The sequence below is a fragment of the Helianthus annuus genome, chromosome 4 (assembly GCF_002127325.2).
Source record: "Helianthus annuus cultivar XRQ/B chromosome 4, HanXRQr2.0-SUNRISE, whole genome shotgun sequence".
NCBI lineage: Eukaryota > Viridiplantae > Streptophyta > Magnoliopsida > Asterales > Asteraceae > Helianthus > Helianthus annuus.
Window position 1 is genome coordinate 35,305,772 of NC_035436.2, and position 12,026 is coordinate 35,317,797.

Below are 12,026 nucleotides of genomic sequence, written 5' to 3' on the forward strand. Positions count from 1 at the left end.
TTTATATTTAGTTGCATCTCTTGTAAATTTTTAATCACGAATATTAAAATGCAAATAGGAAAAAAAATTGGGTTAAACAAAATGTGTTAGTGTTGTCCAACAAGAAGTCATGTTGTGTTCGTGTTCACGTGTACGACATGGTTAATGGGTTTATGTTTGTTCGACCTACCAACCCACAAACATGTCAATATTTTACAAGTAGTTAAAAAGCAATGAACTGTTGTTTAAGTGTTTATTAACTCACCATGAGACGAGAAAAACTCATCGAAGCTAAAAGAAAAGCATTTACAAGTTTCACACATCCATTATTTCTAATTAGAGGCTTTTGAACCAAATATGTAGCCACTTTTAGCCTAAAACAAATCAATATACATCACATAATATACGTATATACGTACGTATCTTGGGCTAGAAATGTGTGCTTGGTGATCTTCCTCGACTATTACTATCTAAAACTATTTCAAACAAACTCCCTTCAGAAGACTCGTCATAATCAGACGCTCTATGAACACCCCCAAAGTATTGTGCACTTCTCTTTATAGACCTGTCTGACCATCTTCCCATTGAGAAAAGCTCTTTGCTATCATCAAACCCTAAAACCGGAGAACTCACCAATTGTCCAATGAAGCAAGGATTTGGTGTCCTATTCAGATTCGCTTGTGTATACTTAAAGTCACTTTGCCCAAAATTTACAAGTACTGTCACGTCAGTATTTGATGCCAATATTGGATAGAGAGGTGTTTCGAATTCTTCTGTCGTGCAATGGATTTCGCGTACATGTTTCGCATCTATGGTGAAGTAAACTTTCTTCTCCCTCGGGTTGTATCCACAACCAATCACAGTGTTAGCTTTTCCCCATTCGTTTGATTCTTTGTCAGGCTTCAGTTTAACTCCTGCGAAAATGTATGCACCAAATTAAAAATAATAACTTAATTCGTACATTATTCTATATAATATCAAATGCTGCCAATATTAATTCAAAAATAATGAATATCACATGTGAAGGATCTCAAAAGGGTTTTCAATTGATTACGAATACAGAATATGATACAATATATAGCCACTAAATTTACACAAAGACAACCTAAAGAATTATAGAAATACAAACAATATTTATGATAAATCATTATTATCTAACATCCCCCTGCAAGCTGAACGGTGGAGGACCAATGTGAAGCATTTGACGAAAGATTTTGAACTGAGAACTTGGAAGACTTTTTGTAAAGATATCAGCCACCTGAAGCTTGGTTGGAACAAATTTAGTAGCTAATTTTCCCGCAGTCACTAACTCACGCAAAAAATGATAATCAAGATCTATATGTTTAGCTCGCTTATGGGAAACTGGATTTTGAGTGAGAAAAATGGCACTTTGATTATCACAAAGAATAGTTGGCCGTCCTGGAGGAAGAGCATGTAATTCTTGTAGAAGATGTGTTATCCAAACAATTTCTGCAGCAGTGTTTGCCATAGCTCTATATTCATATTCACAACTAGATCTGGCAACTGTCGGTTGCTTTTTAGCACTCCAAGATATGAGATTCCCCCCCAAGAATATAGAGTATCCATAGGTAGAACGACAAGTCTCCAAACAACGCGCCCAATCAGCATCAGAATATCCAAGCAGCGACGTGGAAGTGGGACGACAATAATGAAGCCCAAAAGCAAGAGTACCCTTTAGATAATGTAAGATCCTCTTAACCTCTTGATAATGATCAATGGTTGGAGCATGTAAGAACTGGCTAACTTGATTAACGGCATAGGCAATATCAGGTCTGGTGATCGTCAAGTACTGGAGAGCACCTACAATGGAACGATAAAAAGTAGCATCCGAAAACATAGTACCTGTAGAAACAAAAGAAACATTGGTGCTTAAAGGTGTTGGAGCAGGTTTTGCGTCCAACATCTTTGCACGTGTGAGAATATCCATTGTGTATTTAGATTGATTTAGAAAGAGACCATTTGAAGTGTAGGTAACCTCCAATCCCAAAAAGTAATTGAGTTTCCCAAGATCTTTGATAGCAAATTCTTTGTTGAGGCAGGAAACGAAGGATTGTAAAGTAGGTTGATGATTACCAGTGAGAATGAGATCATCAACATACACAAGAATATACATCATGACTGAGTCACGTGTATAGATGAATAAGGACGGGTCAGCTCGACTACATGAGAAACCATTATTGAGAAGAAATAGACTAAGACGGTGAAACCATGCCCTGGGAGCCTGTTTCAAGCCATAAATGGCTTTGTTTAACTTGCAAACATGAGAGGGAAACTGAGGATCAATGAATCCCTTTGGTTGTTCCATAAAAACATTTTCGGTCAAATGACCATGTAAAAAGGCATTATTAACATCCAATTAATGAAGATGCCAATTGTTTATGACACTTAAAGCCAGAACCGTACGCACAGTGGTGGCTTTAACAACAGGGCTAAAGGTATGGGAGTAATCAAGGCCCGGAATTTGACTAAATCCTTGAGCTACGAGACGGGCTTTGTGACTTTCAACAGAACCGTCAGATCTAAATTTAGTGCGAAAAACCCATTTGGAACCAACAATATTGGTGTTTGTTGGGCGAGGGACAAGAGTCCAGGTATTATTTTTATTTAGAGCATCCAATTCTTCCCTCATGGCATGAACCCATCTTTCATCTTTGGATGCCTTATTAAAAGTGGTTGGATCAGTTGAAGTAAATAGGGCATGGTGAAGTGGAATGGTATTTGTATGAGCTAAATCAACCTGATGACGGATTTTAAAAATTCCGGACTTAGCCCGGGTTATCATCGGGTGAGATGGGAGAGGGATAGGAGCGGATGTAATATTTGGGCCTGCAGGATGGACAGATTGGTTAGTTGGGCCAGCAGAAGAACTCAGTGGGCTGGAAGAGTGAACATTAATTTCTTCGGTTGGGCTGTCAAGAGGAGAGACGAGAGGAGAAGTTGGATCAGTGGAGTGGGCCGAGGGGCTGTTTGGGCCAGTTGGGCCAGTGTGAGGCGGTGGTGGAGGTGGAGCTGGGTCTGTGGAGTGAACTGAGGGACTGTTTGAGCCAGTTGGGCTAGTACAAGGCGGTGGCACATGTGGGTGTTGTGGCTGATCGGTGTGAGTGGTAAGAGGAGTTGGGCCGAGATTAAGGGAGGGTTGGGCTGGAGGGAAAGGAATGGAAATTGGTGGAGTAGGGACAATGGGTTTGGTTGGGATTTGAGATGTAGTATCAGTAGGTTTGTTTGAGTTGTTTGAGGTAGAAATAATAGGGGAAACATCTAAAAACTGTGAAACCTCAAGAAAATCAATAGGAGTGGGAACAATGGTGGTATTAGCAAAAGGAAAATATTGTTCGTCAAACCGAGCATTCCGAGTGACATAAGTACGAGACGTATATGGATCAAGACACCGATAACCTTTATATTTAGAGCAATAGCCAAGAAATACACATGGAATGCTTCAAGGTGATAACTTATGCGAGGCATAATCACGAAGATAAGGATATACACGACAACCGAATGGCCGAAAAAAGCCATAATTTGGAATTTGATGATATAGGAGTTCAAACGGGGATTTACCTTGTAAAAGAGATGATGGTAAGCGATTTATGATGAAAACCGCCGAGGAGAAAGCATCAACCCAATATTTAGTGGATAAATTGGCGTGAAATAACATAGCCAAGCCAGTTTCTACAACGTGACGATGTTTCCTTTCGACCCGACCATTTTGTTGTGGGGTATATGGGCAAGATATACGATGAAAAGTGCCATTTTGTTCAAACAATTTTCGAACCCGGTTGTTCGTGAATTCCGTTCCACCGTCACTTTGAAAAACTTTGATTTTGGTAGAAAATTGGGTTTGAACAAAGGGCACAAATATCGATAAAGCATCAAAAAATTCAGATTTAGTACGCAACGGATATAACCAAGCAAAACGTGAATAATCATCAACAAAGGCCACATAATACACAAAATTATCAACTGATTTTATTGGTGAAGGACCCCATAGGTCACAGTGTATTATTTCAAGAGGCGAAGTGGCCCGTTTATCATTAGAAACAAAAGGTTGTCTTTTAGCCTTTGCAAGTTCACACGAAGAACAAAGACCCGGCTTAGGTAAAACTGAAGTAAAAGACAAGTAACCATTGTTTTTTAACATAGAAACAATATCAAAATTAACATAACCAAGTCTTGAATGCCATAACTCAAAAGAAGCTTTTGGACATAAGGATGTAGAAATCAAAGCTTCATGAGTTTGGCGAAGAACGTAGAGGCCGTCCTCACGGCACCCCCGGGCCAGGGTTTGCTTGGTTCGTCGGTCCTGAATATAAAAATATGGATGAGAAAAGATAACATCAACAGGGTTGTCCTCGGTTAACTTTCCGATAGATAATAAGTTTTTGGTAAGATTGGGCACCACTAAAACATCTTTAAGGGCAAGGTTCCCTAAAATTTTTGTTTGACCAATATGAGATATAGGAAGTGATTTACCATTACCAAAGTAGACTTTTTGATTACCTTGAGTGGGAGTCGAATTCTGAAGCGAAGCATCGTTGGGAAGCATATGAGTAGTCGCTTCGGTGTCAGAAGTCCAATCAGGAATATTAGAGTTCATATGACACTGAGCTTGGAAGGCCTGAGCCAACTGATCTGGAGATGGAGAGGCTGATGCAGCATAGTTGGCCAATTGAAAGCACTGGGAAGCATAATGACCAATTTTTCGACATAGCTGGCAAGTTGGTGACCGGTTTTGGCGTCCAAAACCTCTATTCGGTCCCCTGTTATTGTTGAAAAATGGCCTGTTGGGCCTAAACTGGGCCGAAGATGGCCTATTGGTGCGAGAATGAGAGCCATGAGAGTTGGGTCGTGAAGGATAATTCTAAGCCGTAAAGGCAACAGTGGGAATTTCATTTGTACCATGAAGGTTTTTCATGAACAATTCATGGCTCTCAGCACTTGCTAAAAGATCAACGAAAGAGGGAATAGGACGTACCGAGCGAGTGGAAGTAGAAAAACTTTCAAATGTAGTTCCTAACCCGCATAGGAACCAGTGAACTTGATCCATAGCATCCACGGGATGGCCAATGGCACTTAGTTGATCACAAATAGCTTTGAAAGTACGCCCATATTCAGCAACCGGTTTTTCTCCTTTCTTTAAAGCACGGAGATTGAAAGGAAAGGAAAGGACAGAGGATCGGTTGGAAGAGGAAGAAGAAAAGGGGAAACTCAATCACTTGATGGTAAAGGCTGATACCATGTGAAGGATCTCAAAAGGGTTTTCAATTGATTACGAATACAGAATATGATACAATATATAGCCACTAAATTTACACAAAGACACCCTAAAGAATTATAGAAATACAAACAATATTTATGATAAATCATTATTATCTAACATCACAAATTAAAGTTGAACAGTAAACTATAAAAAATATACTTAAAAATAAATACAAAATACAATTGTGGGTCACATGTCTCGGTTTGTCATGGGCTTCTAATCTAAAAGAACCGGTAAGAAACAGACCGAGACCGAGACCCACAAAGGTTCCGATTCGGTTTTCTGGCGAGTTGGACCAATACCAATATATGTTAGGCTGAATTTTTAAATATGGGCTAATTATATAATGTTTGAAGGTAAGCCATGTAGGCTGATTTAAATCATGGTTGAAGACTTCAATAATGGGTGTTGGTACTTAGTTCATATTGGGCCGTTATTTCGCCAATGGATGTTACTGGGCTGCAACAATTCCTTGTTGTATACTTCAATACTAGTGACATTTTACAATTTGAGTGAGTTTGGTGTCAACCTAAACAATTCTGTTAATCAAATATCTTATTAAGAATCAATAAATAAGTCTAATAATTCTCGAGAAACCAAGCCGAAGAAGGGTTCCAAATCGAACGCTTCAGTTTCGTCTGGGCATCTATGACTGACCGGACAAGAAACATAATTTTCTTGAACACAAGACCGAACCATAAACATATAATTGTGACAACTTAGATTTGAACCGTTGGTTCACCCAATCTGGACCGGATTTTACACACCCTTAATATCAAGTGGGTGGAGTTCCTATGGTTACGTTTTGTTAGGGATTAGGATCAAATACAAAGGATCCTAATCGTAAGAATGATAGAAAGGCTCCTAAAAAAACCTACTACACAAAAAAAAAAAAAAGAAAAAAAAAACTTAGACATCCACCACCACCACCACCACCAAAAACCTAAACCCTCACCCCCACCCACCTCAATTTTTTTTTTTTTGCCGAGAGAGGGGGGGGGGGTGGGGTTTTTAGATATTTTTTTTAGGTTTTTGTGTGTGTGTGTGTGTGGGGGGGGTTGTTAGGGTTTTTTATTTTTTTATTTTTTTTTTTTGGGGGGGGAGGGGGGAGGGAGGTTAGGTTTTTTGGGGTTTTTTTTTTGTGAGGTATAGTTTTTTTTTTTTTTTTTTCTTTGCGGGGGCGGGTGTGGGTGTTTAGGTTTTGGGTGGTGATGTAGTGGGTTTAATTTTAGGTTATTGGACACTTGTCACTCTATAAATCTTTCTTACACTTCTTACAGTTAGAAGCCTTTGTAGAATAACTTGACCCGTTTTGTTAGTATGTGATTGTATTTAAACTGTTTAATTCAAAATTTATAATAATTACTTTTGTTGTTTATTGAAATGCAAAATTTAATAATTCAATAAGATAAACTTTAATAATTATTCCACTTAAATTATGTAGTAATCTTATCTTAACTTATATTTAATAATTATTCCACTTAAATTATGTAGTAATCTTATCTTAACTTATACTAAATATTACATCCAAATATTATTTATTAGTTCTTTCCTTAATTGCTGTCATATAAACTCTTTTTTAGGAAGTATATTTGTATTAATAAATATACTTTATGGTAGAATATAAAATATAAAATAATATACTTTATGGTAGAATATAAAATAAGTTAAATATATTAACAACTTCAAGAAAAGTACAAACATTTATATTTAATTTGCTATATCTCGTTTTTTTAAGGGTGACTTTCTATGTACTGACCAGTAACAGGTCATTGAGAGCTTGTCGATGACAAGCTCCCATCAGCCCCGCTCACCGAACGCGATGTTCTATCGGGCCCCGGCCGGCGCGCTAGCTGACCTTCGCCCGGAAACCATACTGCCCCCACACGAGAGACTCGCTTGGGTAACAGCTGGATGAAAACCGGGCTGCCCTCAGGACCGCACCATGCCTCGGTAGGTTATGATCCATCATTGGGACGTCCCGCACCATAAGCCACAAGTTGGAGTCGAACCGGCGCTATCTCTCGTTTTTAAGTGTTCTTTTTTTACCTTTCTTTTCTAGCAAGGCCACCTGTAGTGGGGCGTCATATGACGGCAAAACTGGGCATAGCGCTCCCATAGCGTCGCCAACACTACTACAGCGGGCGCTATAGGGTGGTTTTTCTTCTCCGGTGTGATCTCCTTCGCGGCGTGATGTTCTTCAGCATCTTTCCCCCACTCACACACATATATACATACATGTGTATGTGTAATTGAAGGGTTTTATATAACTCATTTACCACTACAACCTATTTTGATATAATACCCCATAAAGCCCTTCTCTTATATATTTCACCACGTGTCGTATAACGCCTCCAAATCGGCTTTAGGGGATACGGTGTGGTTGAGAGTTGGGTGCGGCAAAGGTGTTTGCCGCGCGGCAAACACCGCCGCCAACTAACATCCATCGCGGCAAAAGTTTGAAGGCGGTGAGGGAATACCGAGCGAGAAAGGAGAAAGCAAAAGGGGGGCCCACCCCAACGGTCATATGACCGTTTACAATTAAAAAAAAATAATTTTTTTTTAAAATTAAACTCTATATATATATATAACACACACCATTTAACCATATACTTTCCAAATACTCATACAAACCAATTCCATCAAAAAGTTTATCTTACAAAATGGCGGATGACCTCCCCCCGTTATGGTTCCCACCCATGAGTAGCGACGATTCATCCGATAGTAGCATTCTTTTTTTTTCAAAATCTTATCGAAGAAGCCGAACTTCAAGATACCGGCACATCTAACCGAAGGAGATATATTGAACGTCAACGTGAGGAGGGGCATGAGACACTCATGGCGGATTATTTTGTCGAAGACCCGAAGTACAACGAAGATATCTTTCGACATAGGTTCCGTATGTCAAAACGTTTGTTTCTACAAATTGTGTCCAATGTGGAAGAGAACGACCCGTGGTTTGTAGAGGCCCCCGATGCGCGAGGTAGGAAGGGCTTTACGCCCTTGCAAAAGGTGACATCGGCTATTAAACAGCTCGCAACTGGAAACACTCCAGACGAGAACGACGAGTACTTGCATATGGCCGAAAGAACTTCCCGCGAGTGCCTAGAATATTTTTGTGACACGGTTTGCAAAATATATGGTCCAGAGTTCTTACGTAGACCGACAAGCCACGACATGGCACTTTTATACCAAGCTCATGAGGAAAAACATCACCTTCCAGGTATGTTCGGTAGCCTTGATTGCACCCATTTTGTTTGGCGTTTTTGTCCGACAGAGTATCGAGGCCAATACATGCGAGGAGATCATAGATACCCGACTATTATGCTCGAAGCGGTTGCTTCTCAAGACTTATGGTTTTGGCATGCTTTTGCCGGTCCACCGGGTTCTCAAAACGATATCAATGTTCTACAACAATCTCCGTTATTTTTAACGGAACGAAATGGAACCGCGCCAAAATGTCCATTTTACGTTAACAACCATTTATACAAACGTGGTTATTTGCTCGTGGATGGAATCTACCCTTCGTGGTCCGTGTTTGTGAAGTCTATCCCTTACCCTCACGAAGTAAACGAAAAGAAATTCAAGAGGCAACATGAGGCGGCAAGGAAAGACGTCGAACGGGCTTTTGGTGTTTTGAAGGGGAAATGGGGTGTATTGAGTCGACCGATGCGAGCAAGATCGGTTAAAAAAATTAGGAATGTCGTGTACACGTGTATTATTTTACACAACATGATTTTGAAAGACGATGGAAAGGCGATAGCACCGGTGCACATTCGGGATCCTCCGGTCGAGCCGGCTCTAGACGATACGGTGTTGGGCGAATTGTTGAATGAAGACACCCATTGGAGACTCAAACACGATCTCATAGATCATCTCGCAAGTCAAGATTTGCCCCATCTTTTGGCCGATTCCGACGAAGACTAGTTTAAATTGTTTCATGCTAATGTAATTTTATTGTTTTTTAATTTAGTGTAACTTTGATGTTTTTAATTTAATTTATTATGAAAGTTTATTGTTTTTTATTTATTTATATTAAATTAATTATTGCAAAAAAAAAAATAATAATCATAAAAGTTTACCACTTCAGCAAGTGTTTAAACCAATGCCAACACTTTTCAGCAAAGTTTAAACACTTTTGCCAAATTGACATGGCACCCTCTGATTGGTCGGTTCAATGTCTTGCCACTCTAAACTGTTTAACCACTCCTTATACCCTTATGAATGCATATGTGGTCTACCACGATTATCTTTCTTTCCATTATCTTTATATGTTTCTAGAATAAATATATAGTTTCTAGAAGCTAATTTGCCTTTAGGAACGGTGGTGAGCTTTTGAAAAACATACCTTCTAGATAAATAGAGCCATCAGAGTTGAAGCCGATTGATCCCGGATAACTTCCCGGTAGCTTCAACGGAAGCGAACCACCTCCGGCGAGCCCCACCGACAACACGATGACCATTTCCTTTTTCCCCTCAGCTATATCCTTACCACCATTCCGGCCCTTCAACTCTTCAACTTTGGCAAGAACACCCCTTGTACTTACACCATTACTATTATTGCTCTCCTTATTTAACTTAATCTTCTCCCATTCTCCCTTATTTGCCATCCTCTTTCCATTTGTTTGTGTTTCAGCTTCATCCTCGTATGTGGACAAAATCGTAATTTCAAAGTAGGCTTCCTGTGAATAGATATCGTCAGTAGTGCCCGGTATGTAGTTTTTTATAGAATTTTTTTACGTATATACGTTTTCGAGCCCCGGTTTTTATAATTTTTTTAGGTCCGGTGACTTCCGACCCCCCGGTTATATATATATTGTTGTACATTGTTTATTAAACATACAAAAAGGGCATCGCTATTGATACACCACCCCTAAGTTAACAACCTAACAGGACACCAGCCCTCTTCGTACAGGTCGTATAATAAGACAATTTTTTTTCATACAACTCGTACGAGGGGGTGTTTCCCCCATGAAATGTCAAGAAATGACTGACTGAACGAATGATATGACCCATACGACGTGTAATACCTTCTTTCTCTTTTCTTTACGGCCCGTATGACCCATACGACCCGTTGACAAGAAATGAGTGACGTAACAAGTAATATAACCCATACAGCCTGTATCACCATCTTTTTTCCCTTTTCTATACGGCCCGTATGACCCATACAACCTGTGGACAAGGAATGATGGACGTAACAAATGATACGAGTTATACGATCTATATCACTTTTTCCACCTTTCCTAACCACCCGTATGGACCCATACGAGATGTAGTATGGGGTGGTGTACCAATACAACCACCCCATACAAAATATACAAATCCCTTACCTGTGGAAACGGCGAAGAATTCCCTAACGCCGGCCCAGGCAACGGCAACGCCGATTTAACAACCGAAACCGCCGCCATCAACGAACCCGTCGTCGTGACAACTTTCCTTAAACCCGAATTAATCCGAATCTTCTGCATAAAATCCGCGGACCCTTGACAAACCTCCCAACCAATTTCCATCATCTCCACATCCTTCCCATCACCAGCAACAACACCACAATGACCAAAAACCGATTTACTCGATTGAACCGAAGGCAACGATACAAAATTTGTAAACGCGAATCGCGACCAACCATTCTCCACTGCGTCCGTCACAAGGGACGGGTTGTCCGACCAGTTAAACAGAGGTTTCGACGACGAAACTCCTGTTCGGAGAACGTAGTAATTCGTTAGACGTTTGTTGTTGACAATGTTTTCTTGTTGGTGGAGTTTTGAAATTCCGGTTTGTAAAGATGATGGTTGTTGTTGTTGTTTTTTGTTATGGTTGTAGAAGCGTATGGTGAGGTAGAGGAGGAGGAGGAATATTCCGGTGGGTATTACTACCAAGGGGATTAGTGTCTGGAGGTTCATGGAATATTCCGGTGATCGGAGTTTTGGTGATGAGAAAAGATATGAGGGTGGACTGGACTAGTTCAATTGGTGAGGGAGGATCGAATAATAACAAGAAATAGAGAATGATAGGTGGAAAATAAATAAATAAATAAAATTTAAAAAGGTAGAATAGTAATGATAATAAAAATAATTTATATATTTATTTAGGATTTAAAAATAGAAAATGTGAAATCGAAAGGGGGTATAAATATTTTTAGACCGACCCTATCCTTTTGAATATAAAAAAATAGTAAAATACCTTTCAACCGAATATATACAAAAAAAATTAAAGTAACTTACAAAATACGTTTTAAGAAAAAGACTTAAGAATTAGTTTATTTATACATGTATTTATTAATTGTCACAAGTGATTTGCTAATCACTTGAACACCTTTTTCTTTTGAAGAACAATTTATATATTTTGTATGATAAATAAATCACAAAGTTGCATCATCTAAGATTTAATTTCTAATCTTTTAGTTGTGATCTAAGTTTTGATGCACCCCCATGACAAGAGATGTGTGTTTTGGCCTTCTCAAATCCATCAAAGCTCAAAAGGGATATTAAAGTTTTGTATGATTTGAATTCAATTGAAAGTCTGCAAACATGAACATCATAAAATTGTTCAATGATTGAGTTAATTACAAAAAATAGTCTCTTAGTAAAATACTATCTAACATAAATAATCCCTTTGATTAAATTAATAGAGTTAATTACATAAATAGTCTCTTAGTAAAATGCCCAAATATTACTTAATAAATACGTAGCAAAAGTTTTTGTGAAAGTTAGTGTTAGACTTCATACCTGTTACAACTTAGAAATGGAATACTCATGACTCAAACAGGCAA

The 12,026-nt window shown here is 39.0% G+C and overlaps 1 protein-coding gene across 3 annotated transcripts; it reads right to left on the minus strand.

Moving 5' to 3' along the window:
• Nucleotides 1-218: 218 nt before the first annotated feature.
• Nucleotides 219-11,234, minus strand: LOC110936181. 3 transcript variants are annotated; one of them, XM_022178522.2, is made up of 3 exons: nt 10,588-11,234; nt 9,606-9,939; nt 219-893 (listed from the first exon to the last, which is right to left on the minus strand). In XM_022178522.2, the coding sequence occupies exons 1-3, from the start codon at nt 11,155-11,157 to the stop codon at nt 409-411; spliced, it is 1,389 nt and encodes a 462-aa protein (XP_022034214.1). In that variant the 5' UTR covers nt 11,158-11,234; the 3' UTR covers nt 219-408. The 3 variants fall into 3 exon arrangements, with proteins under 3 accessions (XP_022034214.1, XP_035845053.1, XP_022034215.1); XM_035989160.1 differs by lacking the exon at nt 219-893 and adding an exon at nt 1,006-1,842; XM_022178523.2 differs by lacking the exon at nt 219-893 and adding an exon at nt 1,902-4,300.
• Between the last annotated feature and the right edge of the window lie 792 nt (nt 11,235-12,026).

Bases quoted from the DNA above. Each gene is read 5' to 3' on its own strand.
- LOC110936181 (XM_035989160.1), bottom strand. From the start codon at position 11,157: ATGAACCTCCAGACACTAATCCCCTTGGTAGTAATACCCACCGGAATA. The intron at 9,940-10,587 runs GTAAGGGATTTG...ATCTATTCACAG, and splicing joins ATTCTTCGCCGTTTCCACAG to GAAGCCTACTTTGAAATTAC. The intron at 1,843-9,605 runs GTATGTTTTTCA...TTGTTTCTACAG, and splicing joins TGGCTCTATTTATCTAGAAG to GTACTATGTTTTCGGATGCT.